The sequence below is a fragment of the Pelodiscus sinensis genome, chromosome 18, assembly GCF_049634645.1.
Source record: "Pelodiscus sinensis isolate JC-2024 chromosome 18, ASM4963464v1, whole genome shotgun sequence".
Lineage (NCBI taxonomy): Eukaryota > Metazoa > Chordata > Testudines > Trionychidae > Pelodiscus > Pelodiscus sinensis.
The window spans coordinates 29,676,172-29,698,777 of record NC_134728.1 but is presented as its reverse complement, the minus strand read 5'-3'; the positions used below and the strand labels follow the sequence as shown (position 1 = coordinate 29,698,777).

Here is a 22,606-nt window from a genome sequence, read left to right as displayed (position 1 = left end):
CTCCCTCGGCTTTTAACATTCTCCTCCAGCACGGTGCGGCTGCCAAAAGAACAAACTAAAGCCACGCTGCCTCACACTCCGGCGCAGTGGGAAGGTGCAGGGAAAAGCGGGGTCCCCCCGTACTGTAATGTGATTAGACAAATGCACAAGAGCGGGTGGGAAAGAGTGACCTCCTCCAGCCTTGTTCCTAGGGGTGGCCCGAGCCCCTGGTTCATGGGGGTGCGCCCCTTTCTTACTTTGGAGAGGGCAAGCGGAGACCAGCCCAGGAAGGAAGCAGTGAAGCAAAGAGGTGATTCTCTCCCTTCCTTCCCCCCCCCCCCCCATCTAGACACACTGGCTACGTCTACATTGGCAAGATTTTGCACAAATACTTTTAATGCAAGAGTTTTTGCATTAAAGTATTTGCGCAAGAGAGCGTCTACACGGGCCTGTGCTTCTGCGGAAGAGGCGTGCTTTTGCGCAAAAGCATCCGTGCCAGTGTAGATGTTCCCTTGCGTAAGAAAACTCCGATGGCCATTTTAGCCATCGAGCTTTTTTGTGCACGAAATTCATATTGCCTGTCTACACTGGCCTCTTGCGTAAAAACAGTTGCACAAGAGGGTTTTTTCCTGAGCGGGAGCATCATAGTTCTTGCGCAAGAAGCATTGATTTCACACATTAGAACGTCAGTGTTCTTGCGCAAGACTTCCCTGCCAGTGTAGACAGGCATCTGCCACTGTAGATGCAGCCACTGAGTTCAGGCTTGGGCCCTTTCCCAGGCTATTTGTTTTGGGTTTTTTTCCTTGCCATCTCAAAAGGCTCCTTTGCATTTCCAGTTTCATTTCTCACGCCTGCTTCTGCGGCTAGAAAACTGGGCCAGCCTGCAAGGGCCAGCCTCAAAAACAACACCACACCGCCATTTCCCTGGCAAAACGGAAATCCGAGTTTACACGGGGCATCGGTTCCCCACTGTCATGCTTTGGTACCTCGACCAAGTAGGATTTTTACCTTTGCCACTGGTTGTAGAAAATTGAAAAAAGCCCCCCTACGAACTGACTTTCTATGATCCCGTCCATCTATCTGTTGCTGGCACAGGATGCCCGAGGGAGCAACAGCTGGGTTGGTTGCCCAGTGTGCTCGCTCCAATAAACACACCGGTGTGGAGAAGCAAAAAAAGTTCATTTGAACACTCAAATAGGTGCCAGGAGACTAGACATCTCAGATCAAGCACACCAATGTAAGCAGTTTTCCCTACTTATATACCCGAGGGGCTCGTCTACACTGGCCCCTTTTCCGGAAGGGGCATGTTAATTTCAGCTATCGTAGTAGGGAAATCCGCGGGGGATTTAAATATCCCCCGCGGCATTTAAATAAAAATGTCCGCCGCTTTTTTCCGGCTTTTAGAAAAGCCGGAAAAGAGCGTCTACACTGGCCCCGATCCTCCGGAAAAAGCGCCCTTTTCCGGAGGCTCTTATTCCTACTTCGAAGTAGGAATAAGAGCCTCCGGAAAAGGGCGCTTTTTCCGGAGGATCGGGGCCAGTGTAGACGCTCTTTTCCGGCTTTTCTAAAAGCCGGAAAAAAGCGGCGGACATTTTTATTTAAATGCCGCGGGGGATATTTAAATCCCCCGCGGATTTCCCTACTACGATAGCTGAAATTAACATGCCCCTTCCGGAAAAGGGGCCAGTGTAGATGTAGCCAGGTTGTTTACTTGCAGGAAAATAGTGAACTGTAGCAAGCTTCCCACGCTGGGACATGCTGCCTCCTCCCCCCCTCTACAGAGACACATCAGAATTCTTCTTCTCTACCACTGATAGTAACTAGGCAACTTCAAGGTCTGTCTTGCCGTGCCCAGCTATTAGTGAGCCAGAGAAAAGTTATGCCGGGGGAGGGGAGGAGGGGAGGGGTGCTTTTAGAGGGTTTGGGTCTAAAGCGGGGGGGGGGGGTCATCCATTCTCGTGCTCTTCCACTTCTCTGTGTTACCTAGGCTCATGCCCAGTGACACCAACCTATCCCTTATGCGCGTGTGCAGACCCCCCCCACCTGCGGGCTCTGCTGGCGCACGGGTCACAGAGAGGCCCCTGTGCAAAGTGCACAAGTGTGTAAACGCCAGCAAGGGGGGGGGGCAAAAAGCCTCAGGGGCTCCTCTGCCCGCAGCGACCCAGCAGAGCCCCGGGCGCAGGGAGGCGGGAGCAGCTAACGGGCAGGGCCGGGGGTTCCGTGGCTACAGCTACCGGAAGTGCCCCCCTCCCCGCCACAATGGTAGAGAGTAGCTCCCCCCTACGTCAGCAGCCAGGGTCTAGATGCCCCCTGACATAGGAAGGAGGCCCGGCGTGATGTCATCACGTGTCGCCTGCGTCAGCCTCCGCCCAGCTTGCGGGAGGGTTTCGGTCGAACGATCCATGCGCGTGCGCAGAAGGGCGGTTGCTAGGCGAGGCGCGGCCCTTAGTTACCGTGCCTTGCCTACGCGGGGGCGGCGTAAGAAGATGGTGGCCACTCCGCGGGTAAGAGACGGGAGTTCACCCCTCCGGGCCCTGGAGACAGCAGGTCCGGCAGCCCCACTGCCCAGGGGAGAGAATGGGGTGAAACTCCCCCCCCCCCCGACAGCCCCGCTACTCCCTGTATCGCAGGAGCACGTGGGAGTCCCAGTCCCAGCCAGCGCCCCGTTGTGCTGGGCCCCGTACAGAGCGCGCAGACACAGTCCCTGTTGCCCCAAGATCTGCCTCCGTGTAGCCTGCTCTGACCCGGGTGGGGGGCTCGCTGGTGAACGCGCCTTTGCGGCTGCAGGTTAGTAGCGCAACTGGCCCCAAACCCTCCTTCCAACACAGCCTGAGCTTAATCCGCCAAGGGGCCTGTCCCCGGGAGCGTGCAGCTCATTTCCAAACCGCTTCGATCAGCTGTGGCACTTGTTCTTTGGAAACACAAAAACACCCCAAAACGCGAAAATGAGTCTCTCACGATTTTTCAGTTAGGGAATTTTATACAACTTTTTTATTCTATATAATTGAAGAAACAAAATGAGAGAAAGTGGGGGCTAATTAATATGTGATTTTTCCTTACAAGTTTTAGTTGTATATTTCTGTCCATATGTTGTTTAAAATGTCATTAAAGCTTTTAAGTAACAACAAAGAGAGATTAGGTCTAAAATCTAATTCAGATGTTCCATTTCTGCACTAACACATTTCATGTCAGCCAGCATGTACCTGAATGTGCTCTTTCCTTCAGAGACTGGTCTGAAATAGTACCTTTTTTGCTTTTCCTTTCTGATTTTGGTTCTGTCCTTAACTTTATTCTTAAGGTCACTATGGAAACAGAGCTTCGTAATACTATAGTCTTCAATGCATCCAAAAAGGAGATTTTTACTATCAACAGTGGTTACAAGTCCTTACAGAAGAGGCTTCGTAGTAAATGGAAGATACAGAGGTGAGGGGTTTTTCTTCAGTTTTCTTTTTCCTGCTTTGTAGCACAAGAGTGAAACTGACATTAACAATAGTAATAGAGATGTAGTCGTGTTAGTCTGGTCTTGCTGAAACAAAAGACAGGCTTATGCAGCACTTTAAAGACTAACAAGATGGTTTATTAGGTGATGAGCTTTCGTGGGCCAGACCCACTTCCTCAGATCAATTTGATCACCTAATAAACCATCTTGTTAGTCTTTAAAGTGCTGCATAAGCCTGTCTTTTGTGACATTAACAAGTTAGATAATTGGAGATGAGACCATTTCAGCACTAACTCATAACATAGAAATGTTTGGGAATGTTAATAGAAAGTTAGAAGGATTGTTTTCTTTGGTTCTACCTCATTGCATTAGTTCTAATTCTGCTGTTGCTTGGTGTTGGAGAACTTTTATTCTGAGAGAGTGTGGGAAGGGAGAGGACAGAGCTTAGCTGATAATGGTGAAGTTTTAGGTGTGTGTATGCTAATCTGCACTGCATGGAGTATCTAAAGGCAAAAATATCAAAATAATTTAAACTCTAGCCTTTGTGCATCAAGTTTATGGTATTGGTCACCCATCTGCTGTCATCAGAATTAAATCACAGAAAAATAAAAAGTAGGGCTGATCATCAGCTGATGTAAATTGCTATAACTCTAATAATGTCAACTGAGCTGCAATAATTTATATCAGCTGTGGATCTGTCCCAATACTTTCTAGAATACTTATTTTTCTTCATCAGTTCAAATTTGTCATTTGTGTGGAATAATAAATTAAGAATGTTAAATCTCAACTAACTGGCTAATCAAATAGTTGATGTATTTTTGCATAGACTATTTGATTAGTTGATAGGGCGGCTCCGCCTTTTAAGTGTAGTAACAGGCTCTCCATGGTATTTTCAAGTTGCAGCACCACATGGAGCTCGGGTCAGCGAGGGAGTGCCCAGCTGATCCCAGGCTCCATGTGGCGCTGCTACTTTGAAACACTGCGAGAAGCCTGAGGCGCAATGGTGCATGGAGCCCAGGCTCAGCAAGGGAGTCCCCAGCTGACTCTGGGCTGCACACGGCACTGCCACTTTGAAATGTGGTGAGGAGCCCTGACACCAAGCTCCCCGCAGCGTTTCAAAGCAGCAGCATCACGTGGAGCCCAGGGTCTGGCCCCAGGCTTCAAGCGGTGCTGCTGCTTTGAAGTATCCCCTCATTTTCCCCCTCCTTGCTGCCTCTTTGTGATAGAAGCAGCAAGAGGAGGGGAAGCGACTAGTCGACTGTCCTGTCGACAATCCAATAAGCATTTGCTTATCCGATTGTGGACTAGTCCTTCACATTCCTATAATAAACTATCATTTTCAAAAACCAGATGTAAAGTGATTGACTGAAGAGACTTACTTTGTGTTTCTCTCCCTAGTTCAGGATTTAGTCAAACTTTATCTAAAATTACAATGTAATGTGTCTCTTTATTAACTTATTCATAGTTTAAAAGATGAGATCACATCCGAGAAGTTAACTGGGGTAAAATTGTGGATTACAGCAGGTCCCAGAGAGAAATTCACTGCAGCTGAGGTAAGAAATATTCATAAAGAAGAAGGGGGGGAAAAAAAGCCCACAATGGTTTGTAGATTAATTATGCTTTCAGATTTGCCTAGAAGGAAAGAAGAAAGACAACCCAGAATACACTATAATAGCATTGTAGCGTGAAAACCTTTTTTTAAACATATATTTTGTTTTGAATGCTTCTTGATCTTCTAGAGTAAAGTTGGTTGCAAGTAGTTGATGCCACTTATGCCTTGTTTCCATACAGCCCTTTGGAATACTATGTTTAGCTCCTCTGATTGTGATCTTGTGTTTTTTTTTGTTTTTGTTTTTTTCCCATCTTACTGTTTCAGTTTGAGGTTCTGAAGAAATATCTAGAAGAGGGTGGGGATATCCTAGTGATGCTGGGGGAAGGTGGTGAATCCCGCTACGACACCAATATTAACTTCTTGTTAGAAGAATATGGAATCATGATCAATAATGGTAACTTGAACTTAGTAAATACAAATCATATACAATTCTCTATTATAAACTAGGATTTATAAGCTACTTTCAGTATAACCCTTTTTTCCCTTAAGTGTTTAGAAGGGAAAAAAATACCAAGCTGAGTTATTCCATGCTCATTCTCATAGAATCCTAGGTCTGGAAAAGACCTCAGGAGATCATGGAGTCCAGCCTCCTGCCCAAAGCAGGACCAACCTCAACTAAATCATTCCAGCCAGGGCTTTGTCAAGCTGAGACTTAAAAACCTCTAGGGATGGAGATTTCATCACCACCCTAGGTAACCCATTCCAGTACTTCATCACCCTCCTAGTGAAATAGTTTTTCCTAATATCCAACCTAGACCTCCCCAACTATAACTTGAGACCATTGCTCCTTGTTCTGCCTCCGTCACTACTGAGAACAGCCTCTCTCCATCTGGAACCTCCCTTCAGGAAGTTGAAGGCTGCTATAAAATTCCCCCTCACTCTTCTCTTCTGCAGACTAAATAAGCCCAAATCCCTCAGCCTCTCCTTGTAGGTCAAGTGCTCCAGTCCCCTTAGTAATTTTGGTTGCCCACCACTGGCTCCTCTCCAATGTGTCCACATCCTTTCTGTAGTGGGGGGCCTAGAATTGTATGCAATATTTCAAATGTGGCCTCACTAGTGCTGAATAAAAGGGAATAATCGCTTCTCTAGATCTGCTGGCAATGCTCCTCCTAATGTATTCTCATATGCCATTAGCCTTTTTGGCTACAAGGGCACACTGTTGACTCATATCTAGCTTCTCATTCACTGTAATCCCCAGGTCCTTTTCTGCTGAACTACTACGTAGCCAGTCGGTCCCCAGCCTGTAACAATGCTTGGGATTCTTCCATCCCAAGTGTAGGACTCTGCTCTTGTCCTTGTTGAACCTCATCAGATTTCTTTTGGCCCAATCTTCTAATCTGTCTAGGTCACTCTGGACCCTATCCCTGCCCTCCAAAGTACCTACCTCTCCTCTGAGTTCTCCCCCTCGCTTAGTGTCATTTTCAACCTAACAGTGTTTAGTTTTTGGCAGCCTCATAAAATTCCAGTCAGCTGTTTTTGCAATATCTAAGTGTAAATAAGTAGTGTGTCCTCACCAAAAAAGACACTTTTCAGATGTTTTGGTGGCAGATAGTGGCTTCATTTATATTTTGCACTGGCGTGGTATTGAGTTCATCATAGTTTTGGAAATATCTGAGACATATAAAGGTTTGAACTTGTTCAACCAGATTTTTTTTTAACTTGACCTCTCTGTCTGTGCTTGCAAATAATTGCAAGTTGAAATGAAAGCATGAGTGTGCCTGAACATTAAGTGTCTGCCTATCTTTATCTTAATTTTTAAGTAAGTGTTCCCACTGTCTTTAGATGCCTGAAGCTGCAGATCTAAAAGGGGGGCTATCAGTTGATGTTGTTACAAGTTACACTGAGAACCAAATAACCCCAGGGCTATAGCATTAAAAATAGAATTGAACCCACATCTCATTACCTCCAATCTTATATTCTAAGTGCTAGACGCACTGCCTCGATAAAAGATTTAAATGTCTTCTATTTTTTTAAGATGCTGTGGTGAGAAATGTATATTACAAATACTTTCATCCTAAGGAAGCCTTGGTCTCCAATGGAGTTTTGAATAGGTAATTGTTTTGAATATATAAACCTGTGGGTAATGTTGTTGCAAATCCATATATCTTTAATCAGATTAGTGTTTTCACCTGTTTTAGGGAAATCAGCAGAGCTGCAGGGAAAATTGTGCCTGGGATAATAGATGAAGACAACAGTGGAAATGACTCACAGTAAGTATCTTTTCTCCACCAGCCTCTTCAGAGGAAAGATTTAGTACAATTGTGATGTGTTATATTACTGGGCCATGGCAATGACTGAATTACATCTTTTATTGAGATGTGCTAATGCATTTTTTGGTCTCACCTGCATGCTTCTCAAGTTTCAAGCCTAAAGGCATCTTAAGTAATGCTTGTTAGCTAGTCAAAGAGTAATAGTAATGCGCTCTGAAGAGTGTTCCATCTATTCTTTCTATCCAGACCTGTGATGTTTAAATGAACAGTGTATGTGGATTTGAAAAGCTTAAAGGACAAAAGTAAAATCCCTGCAAGCTGCATAGAAACTTTTCAAAGACACCATAAGAGAGGCCCAACTTAAATGTATACCCCAAAATAAAAAACACAGTAAGAGATCCAAAAAAGTGCCACTGTGGCTTAACAACCAAGTAAAAAAAAGCAGAGAGAGATAAAAGGGCATTGTTTAAAAAGTGGAAGTTAATCCTAGTGAGGTAAATAGAAAGGAGCATAAACTGTGTCACATAAAATGTAAAAATATAATAAGAAAAGCCAAAAGGGGTTTGAAGAGCAGCTGGCTAAAAAACGCAAAAAGTAATAGCAAAATGTTTAAGTACATCAGAAACAGGAAGCCTGCTAAACAACCAGTGGGGCCCCTGGATGATCGAGATGCTAAAGGAGCACTCAAAGATGAGAAAGTCATGTTGGAGAAACTATGAATTCTTTGCTTCGGACTTTATGGCTGAGGATATCGGGGAGATTCCCAAACCTGAGCCATTCTTTTTAGGTTAGAAATCTGAGGAATTGTCCCAGATTGAGGTGATAAACTTAACGGTAGGGATGTTAAAATTAAATTAATCAACTAATTGAATAGTCGATAGAATTAGTCAATACAGGTGCTTTCGCTTTGAAATTTAGCGAGCTCAATGGGCTGTTGCCACATTTCAGAGGTGGAAGTGCTGCACAGCGTTCTGCCTTTGAAATGTATAAAACCACCTGGGGCTCTTGTGTGTTTCCAAAGATTGAAATGCTACGTGGAGCCCAGGTTCAGCAGGGGACTCTCTTTGAGTCCCCTGCTAACTCCAGGCTCCATGCGGCACTTCTGCTTTGAAATGTACAAGAATCCCTGCTGGGGCTCTTGTACATTTCAAAGGTGGAACGCTGCCACTGTGCCTCCTACCCCCTCCCACGGAGCTGGGGGGAACCGGCTTCTAAGTTGGCTCCCCACAATACTCCCTTCTTTCCCTCCCCCCGCCTCCTTGTCTCTTTCTGATAGAGGAACAAGGAGTGGGGGGAGCAACTAGCCGACTAGTGTGTTGTAAACTTTTGCTTATCAGATAGTTGACTAGTCGATTAGTCACTTACATCCCTATTTAACAGTAACAAGTCACCAGGACCACATGGCATTCACCCAAGAATTCTGAAAGCACTCAAATGTGAAATTGTGGAACTATTAACTGTGGTTTGTAACCCGTCCTTTAAATCAGCTTCTGTACCTAGCTGTCTTCCAGTCATTAATGTGATGCCAATATTTAAAAAGGGCTCTAGAGGTGATCCTCACAATTATAGTCTAACGTCAGTACCGGGCAAATTAGTTGAAAATGTAGTAGAGAATAAAATTGTCAGACACATACATAAACTTAATGTATTGGGGGGAAAAGTCAACATGGTTTCTATAAAGGGAAATCATGCCTTACTAATCTACTAGAGATCTTTGAAGGGGTCAACAGCATTTGGACAAGGGGGTTCCAGTGGAGATAGTGGACTTAGATTTTCAGAAAGCCTTTGTTAAGGTCCCTCACCATAGGCTCTTAAGTAAAGTAAGTTGTCATGGGATAAGAGGGAAGGTGCTCTTGTGTATTGATAACTGGTTAAAAGACGGGAAACAAAGGGTAGGAATAAATGGTAAGTTTCAGAATGGAGAGAGGTAACTAATGGGGTCCCCCAAGAGTCCATACTGGGACCCATCCTATTCAACTTATTTATAAATGATATGGAGAAAGGGGTAAACAGGTGGTAAAATTTGCAGATGACACTAAACTGCTCAAGATAGTTAAGACTAAAGCAGACTGTGAAGAGCTTCAAAAAGATTTCACAAAACTTAAGTGACTGGGCAACAGAACGGCAAATGAATTTTAATGTTGACAAATGTAAAGTAATGCATATTGGAAAAAATAATCCCAACTATACATACAATATGATGTGCAGCAGCAGTCAAAAAAGCAAACAGAGCGTTAGGAATCATTAAAAAAGGGATAGATATGAAAGTAGAGAATATTTTATTGCCTTTATATAAATCCATGTAACCCACATCTTGAATACTGTGTACAGTGTAGTTGCTTCATCTCAAAAAACATATCTTAGCATTGGAAAAAGTTAAAAGGGCAACAAAAATGATTAGAGGTTTGGAACAGCTGCCATACAAAGAGAGATTAAAAATACTTGGACTTTTCAATTTATAAAAGAGGAGACTAAAGGGGGACATGATAAAGATCTATACAATCGTGACTGGTGTGGAAAAAGTGAATAAGGAAAAATTATTTACTTGTTCTGATAACATAAGAACATGGGGTCACCAAATGAAATTAATAGGTAGAAAGGTTAATACAAATCAAAGCAAGTTTTTTCTTCATGCAGCGCACAGTCAACCTGTGGAACTCCTTGACAAGGATGTTGTGAAGACCAGGACTTTAAGGATGTGACTACAGTAAATCGAAATAAGATACACAATTTGAGCTATGAAAATTGCATGTCTTATTTTGATGTTATTTTGAAATAGCTTATTTCATCAATTGGCACTGTGTAGACAGTGCCAAATTTTGAAATAAAGTGCTATTCCGAAATGTCCCTTACTCCTGATAGAATGAGGTTTTTAGGGACATCAGAATAGTGAGCCTGAAATAACAGGCTTGCTGTGAAGACGTGGGATAGCTATTTCAGGATGCTCCAGTATCCTGAAATAGCATTGCATTATAGACATAGCCTAACAGGATTCAAAAAAGGAATTCGATGAATACATAGGGTACATCTACACTGGTGTGATCTTGCGCAAAAACTCTTTAGCGCAAGAGTTCTTGCGTTAAAGTAGTTGTGCAAGAGAGTTTCTACACTGGCAAAGATGCTCTTGTGCAAAAGCACATGCCAGTGTAGACGCTCTCTTGCGCAAGAAAGCTCTGATGGCCATTTTAACCATAGGATTTTAACCATTTTAACAAGATATTCATGTTGCCTGTCTACACTGGCCTCTTGCGCAAGAACAGTTGCACAAAAGGGCTTATTCCTGAGCAGGAGCGTCAGAGTTCTGGTGCAAGAAGCCCTGATTTCATACATTAGAATGTCAGTTTACTTGCGTAAGAACACACGGCCAGTGTAGACAGGCAGCAAATTTTTGTGCAAGAGCGGCTGCGTTTGCACAAGATCGTGCCAGTGTAGACACAGCCATAGAGGTTAGGTCCATTAATGGCTATTAGCTAGGATAGGTAGGAATGGTGTCCCTTGTCTCTGAGGCTGGAAATGGATGAAGGAGAAGGATCATGTGATGATTACCTTTTCTGTTCACTTCCTTCTGGGGCAGTGGTCACCAACCAGTAGATTGGGATCTACCAGTAGATCTTGGAGCCTCTGACAGGTGATCCTGACTGGTTTGGCCAGGAAGCTATCAAGCACTGGCATCTCAGTTGTCCCTCCACCCACTGTCATGCTGCTCCTGTCCTCTGCCTTGGAGCTTCCCCCTGGGAGCCTCCTGCTTGCTGTGCAGGGTGTGGGAGGGAGAAGGGGGGGTGCTGATGTCAGGGGGTCCCTCCTCTCCCCACTCCTGTTCTCCATCTCTACACAGAGAAAAGGGTATGGAGGGAGCTTGGAAATGCAAATACTGTCACTCTCGCACACTGTGTGTGTCTCTTGTTCTCACAAACACACCCCGTCCTTCATTCTCAACTCCCAACCCAACACATTTTGGGGTTGTTGCTTTTGGTTTTTGACTGGTTTGTGCATTTCATAATTTTCATTTCTCTCTCATGCTAAATTAATTCTTTGAGCAGTGAGTTCTAAAATGCCTAACCTGTCATGTCTGGAGTAATTATTCCCTGGTAATTGCTGCTACTGGAAGTGGCTGGCATGTCCCTGCAGCCCCTGAGAAAGGCAGAACAGGGGGTCTCCATATACTGTCTTTGCTTGCAGACACCACTCCTGCAGCCCCATTGATTAGTGATGGGGAACCGTAGCCAACAAAAGCTGTGGGTTCAGTGCCTGTAGATGAAGGGCAGTACATGGCACCATGGAGCCATTGCTGTACATGCCAGCTGCTTTCAGGAGTGGTGCAGGGCCAGGGTAGGAGTAAGCCTGCCTCAGCCCCACTGCTCTACCAGCCGGAAGCTGTCTCAGTTAAGTGGTGCCTCACCAGAGCCTGCTTCCTGACTTCCTGTCCCAGTCTTGAACCCCCTCCTGCACTGAACCTCCTGCCCCAGATATAAGTCACCCTGCACCCAAACTCTTCCTAGAGCTTGCACCCTGTACTCCCTCCTGGACCTCAATGCCCTGCCCAGAACCCCTCCCACACTCCAAACTCTTGGCCCAAGACCAGAGCCTGTACCCCAACAATGCCCCTCTGCTATGTACATCGGCCAAACTGGACAGTCCCTACATAAAAGAATAAATGGACACAAATCAGATATTAGGAATGGCAATATACAAAAACCTGTGGGGGAACACTTCAATCTCCCTCGACACACAATTGCAGATCTAAAGGTAGCCATCCTGCAGCAAAAAAACTTCAAGACCAGACTTCAAAGAGAAACTGCTGAGCTACAGTTCATCTTCAAGTTCGATACAATCAACTCAGGATTAAACAAAGACTGTGAATGGCTTGCTAACTACAAAAGCTGCTTCTCCTCTCTTGCTATTCACACCTCCAGATCAGCTACTAGAAGTGGGCCTCATCCTCTCTGATTGGATCCACCTTGTCATCTCTAGCCTGATTCTTGCCTGCATATTTATACCTGCCTCTGGAAATTTCCACTACATGCATCTGACAAAGTGGGTCTTTGCCCACGAAAGCTTATGCTCCAACACTTTGGTTAGCCTATAAGGTGCCACAGGACTCCTTGCTGCTCCTCCTGATGAATACTAAGATGCCATTAGTCTTCTTGGCTACAAGGGAACACTATTGACTCATATCTAGCTTCTCATCCACTTTAATCCCGAGGTCTTTTTCTGCTGCTTAGGCACTAGCCCAGCGGTGGCCAAGCTGCGGCTCATGAGCCGCATGTGGCTCACGAAGACAAAAATTGCAACTCCTAATGGAACCGGGACGGAACCTGGAACTGTTCAGGTCAGCCACTCTCATGGCTGGGCCCCTGTGAACCACGTGCATGCTCACAGCCCACGCTGTTCCACTCACAGTCCCCAGCACGCTGCATCATATCCTGCACGTGCAGGCCGGATCGCACACAGCGTCCCAGCCTGCACGTACTAGCAGCTGGCTGCTGAGTGCAGGCAGTGGTGATGGCTAGGGCTCTGGGTACAGTGGCAGCGCCAGTAGTGGCTCCGGCTCCAGGACCTAGTCATAAGGTTAGTGGGGGAGGGGAATTGGGTTAGAGTGGAGGGAGATGCCTGGCTTTGGAGAAGGGGAGAGGAGGGGAATCGGGCGTGTGGGGGGTTGCACGTGGCATCCCAGATGTGCGTGGTGGTAGTGGCGGCGGCAGAGGCTCTGGCTCCGGGATCTGAGCATAAGGTTGGGGAGAGGTGGGTTGGGTTAGAATGGTGAGAGGAGGTGTCTGGCTCTGGGGAAGGGGAGGGGAATTGGGTTGGGGTGTGGGGTGTGTAAGGCGTGCCAACCGCTCAGTGCATGTGCCCCAGCGCCTGGAGGGAAATGCACGGCTATAGTGGCAACTCCAGGACCTGAGAATTAGGTTAGAGCGGGGGGCAGGGGATTTGGTTAGAGGGGAGGCAGTGCCTGACTCTGGGGAAGAGGAGGGGGAGGGGGAATCGGGTGAGGGGGGTGTCTGGCTCTGGGGAAGGCGAGGAGGATTGGGTTGGGGGGGAGTGGCTCTGGGGCAGGAGAGCAGGATTTGGTTGGGGGGGGTGTGCCTGGCTATGGGGAGGGGTATTGGGTTAGAGCAGGGGAGTGCCTAGGTGAGGAGAGGGGAAGAGCAGCCAGCATACTTCCTGAGATCTGGGATCCCCAGATACTAGCCCCAGCTGTCTCTGTCCCCTCTCCCTGGCCAGACCTCCCTTCTCCCCCCTCAACACGCCCCGGTACCCTGCCCCAGAACCCTGTCCCTTGCCCCCACCAGCACAGTTGTGGCCACATTAGTGAGGCTTGCGGGGTTTTGGAGCGGTTGTTTTTTTTGCATCTCACTTGTGTGGCCCCAACTGATTTTTCTGTGGGTCTAGTGACCCCTGACTCAAAACAGGTTCCCCACCCCTCTCATAAATAAAGACAACGCTGAAACATTTTGTGTTTGACATATTTTATTTAAAAATGAAGCCTGGATAACAAGCCCCCAATTGGGGCCAAGCCCCCATCTGGCTGCAGCATCATAATACTCCTGCAACCCTCCCAAACCTGAGCCTGTCATACACTGGAACCCCCTGTCCTGAGCCTCTCACATCCCCGAACTCCTGCACCTCCACGTCCCCAGTCTACAACACTCCTGCACCATTCACACACAGCCCATCATACTCCCAGCCTCCCTGCCCTGAGCCCCTCAGGCATCCCAGCCCAAACTCCTGCACCCTCACAGCCACAAGCCTGCAACTTGCTCAGCACCCCAACCCTCAACCTGACCCCAACACTCTCCAGCCTGGAGCCCCCTCCCTGAGCCAGCATCCTCTTCTCTACTTCCTCCTGCACACAGATTTCTTCCCAGTGCTTTTTTGTGATGGTATGCCCAGGGACGGTGTACCGGCACTTATTTTCCCCCGGCGCTGTGTGGTTGGTGTGTATGGGGGTGGTGGGTGGGTGTTTTTTGTGGGGTGTGTGGTTTTTTGGCTCAACAACTTCCCTCCCTCCACTCCCCGGGCACGTGGCTCTTTGACTCTATCCACTGTTATTTTGGCTTTTCATCTGTAATGGGTTGGCCAGCCCTGCACTAGCCACTCGGTCTCCAGCCTGTAGCAGTGCTTGGGATTCTTCTGTCCCAAGTGTGGGACTTTGCACTTGTCCTTTATTTTGGGGTTATACTGATTATGGTGCTCATCCTGGGGAAGAATTTAAGTGCATGAAGATTTAGTGTATTTATGTTCCAGAGTATTTGTAAATTACCTCTATTTCTCTTGCATATCTATGAACAACTGAAAGATAACAAAAAGGTTATACTTAAACTTATTAAAAATTCCAACCTGTAAAAACTTTAGAGAGAATCCTAGATCTTATTCAGCAAGTTTTCAGAAGTGTGCTCTTGCAAGCATGTACCATCCCTGACAAGTCTGGATTTATGTACACCGGCGCGTGCCAAAACATGCATTTTAAAATCTGAGTTTCAGCTTGGTTAATATTGCTAATTCCTCTGATCCTGAACAAACAGAAAAGGATTGAATATCAATTACTGATCAGCAGGGTTCCTGTAAATGGTGTGCTTGTTGGTCATTTGAGAGACAGTTATACCAATCCAGCTTATTAGCAGAGCACCCCCAGCTAGGTTCTTTGCTTCTGCACATTTGCACATGCCTCTCTGCACACAATTATTCTGCACATTGATAGGAAAAAATCCACATGTGTGGAAAAGATTAGCAGGAACATTACTGATCATGAATGTTATTTAAGAAATCTAATATCTGAAATTTAGCAGATACTAATAAAATGTTTGTATTTTCTGCAGGGCTCTCACTTTTGTGTATCCATTTGGTGCCACACTGAATGTGATGAAACCAGCAGTGGCTGTTCTGTCCACAGGATCTGTCTGCTTTCCCCTCAACAGACCCATTCTGGCTTTTTACCATTATAAGGTACAGCTGCATGAAATAAGCTATCTACCCCTGGTTTTAAAAAAGGGAGTATGCTGTTATGGCAGATCTATATACATCTGTTTTTATTCACAATACACCTACAAACTCTTGAACCAGCTTGACAGTTCTTGATTCTTTTTTGTGGAAAGATCTGTTGCATAGAATTCAGAGAAAAAATGTATCGTCACCAAAGTTTATGTACGTTTTCAGGTTTTTTTTTTTTTAATTTCCAGTTTCTCAGTTTCCACCATTTATTAACCAACTAGGAAGAGAGATTACCAGTTCAGCTGCATATGTAGGTAATTGTGAGTTAAGGACTATCACCCTCTTGGAGCTGAAAAGATTCATGATCTTTGCCATTGGCTCTAGGTTTGAAACTTGCTAGTTTGCAAATATTTCTCCATCATAACTATAAAGTGATGATTACATTTAATGGTCAGTATGTTAAAATGAATTTTTATATAGGTTGAACCTCTCTGGATTGGCAACATCAGTGGTCCAACATGAGTTAAGTTAGCTGTATGTCTGCTTATCATGGATGTGGCCAAATTTCCTGTGGTCCTATAAAGTTTTACAGCCACCAGTTCTGGCTGTTCTGTGTTATTTAGTTCTGCATTACCCCTACATATCTTTTGAGAGCTCGGTAAGCAGTGGGAGTGTTGGTAATGCTGCTAGATAATATTGACCTCCCATGGTTCGGCAAATTCTCTGGTTCTGGTGAGGTTGCGGCAGTGTTGGACTAGAGAGGTACAACCTGTATTTAGTATTTTAGTGATATAGGAACTCCTTCCCTTAATGTGCACACAGTTATACATGCATGTCATGAGTAAAATAGACCCCATAAAGTATCAGAGGCAATAAAAGTGTTTGAAGTCGTATTACAACATGTCCATCCCATCTAAGACAAGGGAGACTGGGGCAGTACTTGCCAAATCACAGCCTATGTACCTCCACGGCAAGCAAAGACAAAACAGTTTTCTCATCCACAATTAGGGATGTAAGTAACTAGTCAACTACTTGATAAGCTTAAAAAAAGTAATGGGGGAGGAGGGACCGGGAGCTGACTTAAAAGCTAGTTCCCCCCAGCACTGTCTCCGTGGTGGGGCAGGGGAGGCAGAGGCGTAGCGGGGGGACCGAGCGTAAGCTGAGAATCAGCTGTCTTGGCTTGCACCTGGTTCCATACGCTGAGCCTCTGCTTTTTAAATGTATTAAGAGCCACCAGGCACAGGACAGCTGGATCCACCAGAGATCAGTATCTTGCTACTTACAATGGCGTTTAAACATTCCTGTTCTTTAGCTGGGTTCTAGCACTCTTTCCTTGTCCAGTGTGGATAGGAATATTTCATTCTGTGAACCATAACAAAATTATGCCATGGACTAAACCCTAAAGTGCTTATCCCAGCCCTCAGGCAATTTATTGCATGAATTAATAACTGTAGTATAACAGGACTGTCAGATTGGAGGAAAAAAAAGTTCTGAGCCATGGAGACTAGGGAAACTGGATCAGAAATGTGAATTTAAATACAGTGCTGCTAATGGGTTTGTCACAAAACAGACAGATCCTAAGTGAGTAATGTATTTTTTAAAAAGCTCTTTAATTAAACTCTAGTGAATGTTATCTTCCCTAAATTTGTGAATGCATACATTTTCTTTGGTTTTGATATAATGAGAAAATTAAATGAAAACTTGTCTGAAATGAGAGCCCGAGTATCTGAAGCCTGTCTTTTCAATTGATTTAGGCACACAATTGCACGTGCAAATTAGATATCTGTTTATGCCCATCCATCTAATTCATAATTAGTGTGTGAGATCTGATTTTGCTGAATAAGTGAAACAACTGGTATATTTTACAAACATGACATAATGCCTTGACTATATGGAAACCTGGTCCTTGATTCTGAAAAAAATTGCCACAGATCTTCTAAAGATTCTACTTCTTTTCTTAAATGGGAATAAGAAAATGTTATTTCCATCAGAGTTCTCATCACTTACTCTCCATGGCAAACATCTCCCTTATGATACAAGGAAATAGCATGAAAATCAAGGGAGTAGAATGATCTTTAATTAGGCTTTCTTTTTTCCTATTTAGCTGGAGGAAATTATAGACAAAATGCTGGAAGCTGAAGCTGAAGACAATGGTAGAATCTCTGTCAGGGCAGAGAAAAGGATTAGAAAGAAAATATATAATCTGTTTGAGAGAAGTGAGGTAGGGAAAAGAATAGCGTTGTATTATAGAATAGTAGATAAATTTAATAGGAAAATCAGAAGGAAGAGGTGAATGAGGCATGTTGAGAACAAATTTTAGAAATATCCGAAACACAGACCTGATGGTAATGGGAGACTTTAATTACCCTTGCATCCATTGGAAAATTAATACATCAAAAATCAAAATTTCAAAAATGCTCTTGGAATGAATTATGGACAACTATTTGTTTCAGAAGGTGAAAGAAGCAGCAGGTGGATTGTTATGAATAGGGAAGAAATGGCTATGAAATTAAAAGTTGAAAGCAGTTTGGGTGAAAGTGATAAGTTACAGAGTTCATGTTTCTAAGGAAAGTAATGTGCAAGAGCAGCAGAATAAGGACTGGAGTTCAAAAAAGCAGGTTTTAACAAACTCACAGGGATATGGTCCCATGGAAAAAATATGTAAGGGAAAAAGGAATTCAGGTGAGCTAGCACTTTCTCAAGGAGACACTTTTTGATCATGCAAAAACAAACTATCCAAATGTGAAGGAATAAGAAGAAGAATAGGAAGAGGCCACCATGGTTCCATTAGGAACCCTTTAATGTCTTGAAAATCTAAAAGTGGAAAAAATAGACACATTTGCTAAAGAAGACTGAATAGAACATGCGTGTTGGTGCAAAACCAAAAAGGTGTAAGGCACAAATTAGTTAAACTTAATAATAAGGGACATAAAAGGCAATAAGAAGAGGGTTTTTTAAAAAATACATTAGGAACAAGACAATGATGAAGGAAATTGTAGGTGCCTCTGTAGCAGAGAAGGAGAACACTTAACATCAACAAAGCTGAAGTGTTCATGCCTATTTTACTTCAGTTTTCACTAAAAGGTAAACTGATTGGATATGTAATACAGTTAATATTAATAACAAGGGGGAAGGAATGCAAGACAAAATAGGGAAAACAGGTTAAAGAACCTTGTAAAATCCCCTTTATCTAAATCTCCATTATCTGGTTCTCAGGCAGCAGGGGCTGAAGCTCTTTGCCCATTCTTTGGACTATCTGAATTTCTGATGATCTCATCTGGCCCCTCTTAATTAGAATGAATAAACAGGTTCCACTTTATTTAGGTAAGTCAGATGTTTTCAGTTTAGCAGGGTTTGATAAAAGTTGCCTTAGAGTAGAATTAGTGGAAGCAATCTTGGAACCATTATGGTCTGTCTTAGAGACCTGATGAAGGATGAGTGAGGTTCCAGTGGACTGGAGAAGGGCAAACATAATATCTGTCTTTAAAAAGAGGAACAAAGAAGGACCAGGGAATTATAGACCAGTCAGCCTAACTTATATATCTAGAAAGCTACTGGATAAATTACAATCAGTTTGTAAACACCTGGCGGATAATAGGGATATAAGGAATAACCCCAGGGATTTGTCAAGAACAAATAATTCCAAACCAATCTAATTTCCTTTTTTTGAGAGAATTACTGGCCTACTGGATCAGGAGGAAGCAGTAGACAAAATATATCTTGATTTCATATGCAAATTAGAGAGAGATGGTCTAGATGAAGTTGCTATAGAATGGGTGCATAATTGGTTGAAAGATTTTATTCAGAGAGTAGTTATCAATAGTTTGCTGTCAGACTGGGAGGATGTATCTAGTGGAGTTCCACAAGGGTCAGTCTGGTCTGGTACAATTCAGTGTGTTCATTAATGACTTGGATAATGAAATGGCAAGTATGCTTATAAAATTTGCAGATGATGCAAAGCTGGGAGAGGACAGGATTAGAATTCAAAATAACCTTGCCAAATTGGAGTTGGTTTGAATTCAACAAGATGAAATTTAGTAAGATAATTGCAAAGTACTACACTCCAGAAGGAAAAAATCAAATGCATGAGTACAAAATGGGGAATAATTGCCTAGGCAGAAGAATTGCAGAGAAGGATCTGGGGGTGTAATGGATTTAAATTGAATGAGTCAACAATGTGAAACAGTTGTTAAAAAAGGCCATTGACGCTCTGCTTGACGTTAGTGAATCCTTAGCTCAGAGAAATGTGTGCACCTCACTTCAAGAAGGATGCAGACAAAGTCCAGAGAAGAGTAAGCAAAATGATAAAAGGTTTAGAAAACCTGATCCATGAGAGAAGGTTAAAAAAAAACAGGCATTTTTAGTTTTGAGATAAGACTGGGGGAGGGAGGGGACCTGATAAGTCTTATATGTTAAGGGCTATTATAAAAAGGACAATGATCAACTGTTTTCCATGTCCACTGAAGGTACTACAAGAAGTCCTCTGCTTACTTTGTAGCACGGGAAAATTCAGTGAGATATTTGGGAAATCTTTCTAACTATAAGGATAGTAAAGCACTGGAATTGGTTACCAAGGGAGATTGTAGAATTATCCTCATTTTAGAATTTTTTAAAAATGGGGTAGACTAACACTTGTCAGGAATGATTGTCACACTCCGGAGGATATAATCTGAATTGCTGAACAGATGTGCCCCTCCAATCTCCAACATGGCATGCTTTTTAGACTGCTTCACTCCTGGTCCTGCTCTCATGCACAGCATCTAACATTTAAAATTTGTCTGAGCTGAATTACATGAAGGTTCTGGTCAGTCACTCATGAGTTACGTATAGGGTGACACCAGAAACTTTCTAGTTCCAGACCTTCCCCCAGAAATGTGTTTCTTGTACTATTGGACTACGCAAGCTCATATCTGTTATTTCATTAATGGAAAAAGTAAGGTTTGTGACATCAGTCTGAAATGGAGATTCCTAACATTTAAATCCAAACACATGCTGGTTTAGATAAAACACTAAAACAAGCTTATTAACAGAAAAATAGATTTAAAGTGATTACAATTAATGAGGCATAAACATTAGAATTTGTTACAAATAAAATTCAGTCTGATATCCAATTTAGCAAGCTAAATGGATTCAAAGTGAAGTTTTTTTCTCACCCTATGCTCTTGGCAACATTTTCTGACTTGGACCTCTCTTCACAGTGTAATATTTCTTCAGGGGTTGTTGCTGCTGTGAGCAGAGAGGAATGGAGTTGAGAGAAGTGATCTGGGAACCTCTATTTCTCCTTTTTATATCCTTCTCCCCTTTTTGAGAATTACTGTTAGCTGGAGTTCTAGCCACAGTCTGTTTACACAGAAACCCTTCAGTTGTTCCATAGCCATTATGAAAAGTTCTTGCCCTCACCCTTCTCCCTGCCAAAGAATGACCTCTTAACCAGGTGATAGCCCATGATAGTCCATTTGATTATGCTGGTACCTGACCAGGGCATCAGTCAATGGTGCTGGACCAGTTTTTAAGGTGGGGATACTGAATTGTGCCCCCTTCCATGGTTGCCAACTCTCCTGAACTGGATTGACCAGACACCATTTGTGGCAATGGTGAGTTGATACCAGCTGGGAAAGTTTGTAACCCTAGCCTCTTGCCACCCAGAGAAGCCACAGCTGCTGAATCCCAGGTTGAAACTGGCAGTGAGATGGCCTAGACCCTGGACTGGCAGAGCTAGTGGGCTGCCGATCCTGTGGGGGCAGAGCCAAGAGTAATGGGACCCTGAGGGACTGCATAGACTGTGAAGCTGGTGGGCAGTGATGAAGCCAGTGGGGTTGGTGGGACCCCAGAGGCTCTGCGGGGGCCGCTGAGAAGCCAGGCCCTGGTGTTGGAGAAGCCAGCAATGGATCAGTAGGGGAGCTAGATTCAGGGAAGTTGAGTGCAAAACCTGTAGCACCCCTGCACTCCTATTTCCTGCGCCTGTGATGTCAGTGTGTTTCCTCTCTCTGGAAAAGCGGTTTGGACTTGCTTTTCTAACTTTGAAACTTGCCACACCAATGTTATACAGTAAACTCTTATAACTTTACATTGACATTGTTGCCACATGTATTTTACAAGTACAATAATGTTCAACAGATTAACTTTGAGTGATACCTCATAAGGAATACTTTATACTAAATTTGTAAAAAGGGTGAATATAGGATGAGTCTAGCATAATGATCTAGGCTGGGGATGAACAATAAGAAGGTGATGGTTCACCAGAATTAGTCCCTGGTGGGCCACCACTACTATATTTGCGTGGTTGCAGCTCCTGTTGGCCGCAGATCGCCATTCCTGACCGATGGTAGCTGTGGGAAATGGTGAGGACCAGGACGCTGCCTCCCGCGACTCCCTTTGGCTTGTAACAGTGATCCAGGGCCAACGGCAACTGCAATCGCCCATATCTGTGGAAGCGCAGATAAATATAGCAGTGGTGACCTGCCAAGGGCTAACCCTGGCAAACTGAATCTGGCCTGTGGACTGATATTTGCCTGCTGCTGATCTGGGTGACTTGGTCCTGCACAAATGTCTGGACTAAGTGACCTCTCAAAGTCTCTGATTTAATAGAACTGTAACAGCTGAGGATGTGTTGGGGAATAAAATTCATTTGCTTTAGGTTGCGTTCTTTTCTGGGGGTCGTTTACTAAGCAGGAGTGAAATAGAAAGTACAAGCATTCCACTCAGTCAAAATGTACCATTATGTTGATGCTTTATTTAGTTCAAGTAAATCATAGAATCATAGAATAATAGGACTGGAAGGGACCTCGAGAGGTCATCGAGTCCAGCCCCCCGCCCACTTTAAACTTTTTACAATAGCAGTTGTTATGGTTATATTATTTGCTATGAATTTTAGTCTTTGTACCTGTAGGAAGTGTTAATGTTTGTGCGGTCTTGAAAACTTACTATTTCTTTGATGGTGGGTGGGAGGTACCTTTTTATATCATTCTTTACGTAAGATTTTAAATTCAGCTGGTTAAAATATACTTGTCTGCATCTTTTGTATGTTTGTATCTCTACTTATAAATTGCAAAGATTGCTACGCCATTCCTTTGTTAGCTTTTAAAGCCCCAGGCTAGCTAGATGAGCAACAAAGGAGGACCCCTGATTTGAATGGAGAGGGTAGGGGGATCAACTAGTTATCAAAGGTGTTTGTACACCATGTGAGAAGCCTGGGTAACGAACAGGAAGAATTGGAGGCCCTGGCCCAGTCCAAGAACTACGATTTGATTGGGATAACAGAGACTTGGTGGGATGACTCGCATGACTAGAGCACTGTCATGGAAGGGTCTAAACTGTTCAGAAAGAACAGGCAGGGAAGAAAAGGAGGAGGAATTGCACTGTATGTAGAAGAGCACTATGATTGCTCAGAACTCCAGTATATAGAGGGAGAAAAGCCTGTTGAGAGTCTATGGG

The 22,606-nt window shown here is 44.1% G+C and overlaps 1 protein-coding gene across 3 annotated transcripts in view; it reads left to right on the top strand.

Annotated features, from left to right (window-relative positions):
* The first annotated feature begins 2,311 nt into the window (after positions 1–2,311).
* Positions 2,312–22,606, top strand: part of IFT52 (intraflagellar transport 52) — a 33,814-nt gene continuing 13,519 nt past the window's right edge. The window contains exons 1-8 of one of the 3 annotated variants that reach the window (XM_075901357.1): positions 2,312–2,483; positions 3,278–3,402; positions 4,884–4,971; positions 5,295–5,424; positions 7,006–7,081; positions 7,169–7,240; positions 15,061–15,187; positions 17,277–17,393. In XM_075901357.1, the coding sequence (XP_075757472.1) occupies positions 2,316–2,483; positions 3,278–3,402; positions 4,884–4,971; positions 5,295–5,424; positions 7,006–7,081; positions 7,169–7,240; positions 15,061–15,187; positions 17,277–17,393 (903 nt within the window). In that variant the 5' untranslated portion in view covers positions 2,312–2,315. Of the gene's footprint in view, positions 2,484–2,520; positions 2,767–3,277; positions 3,403–4,883; positions 4,972–5,294; positions 5,425–7,005; positions 7,082–7,168; positions 7,241–15,060; positions 15,188–17,276; positions 17,394–22,606 lie in introns of those variants that run through there. The other 2 variants (XM_006126665.4, XM_025186412.2) reach the window with 2 other exon arrangements.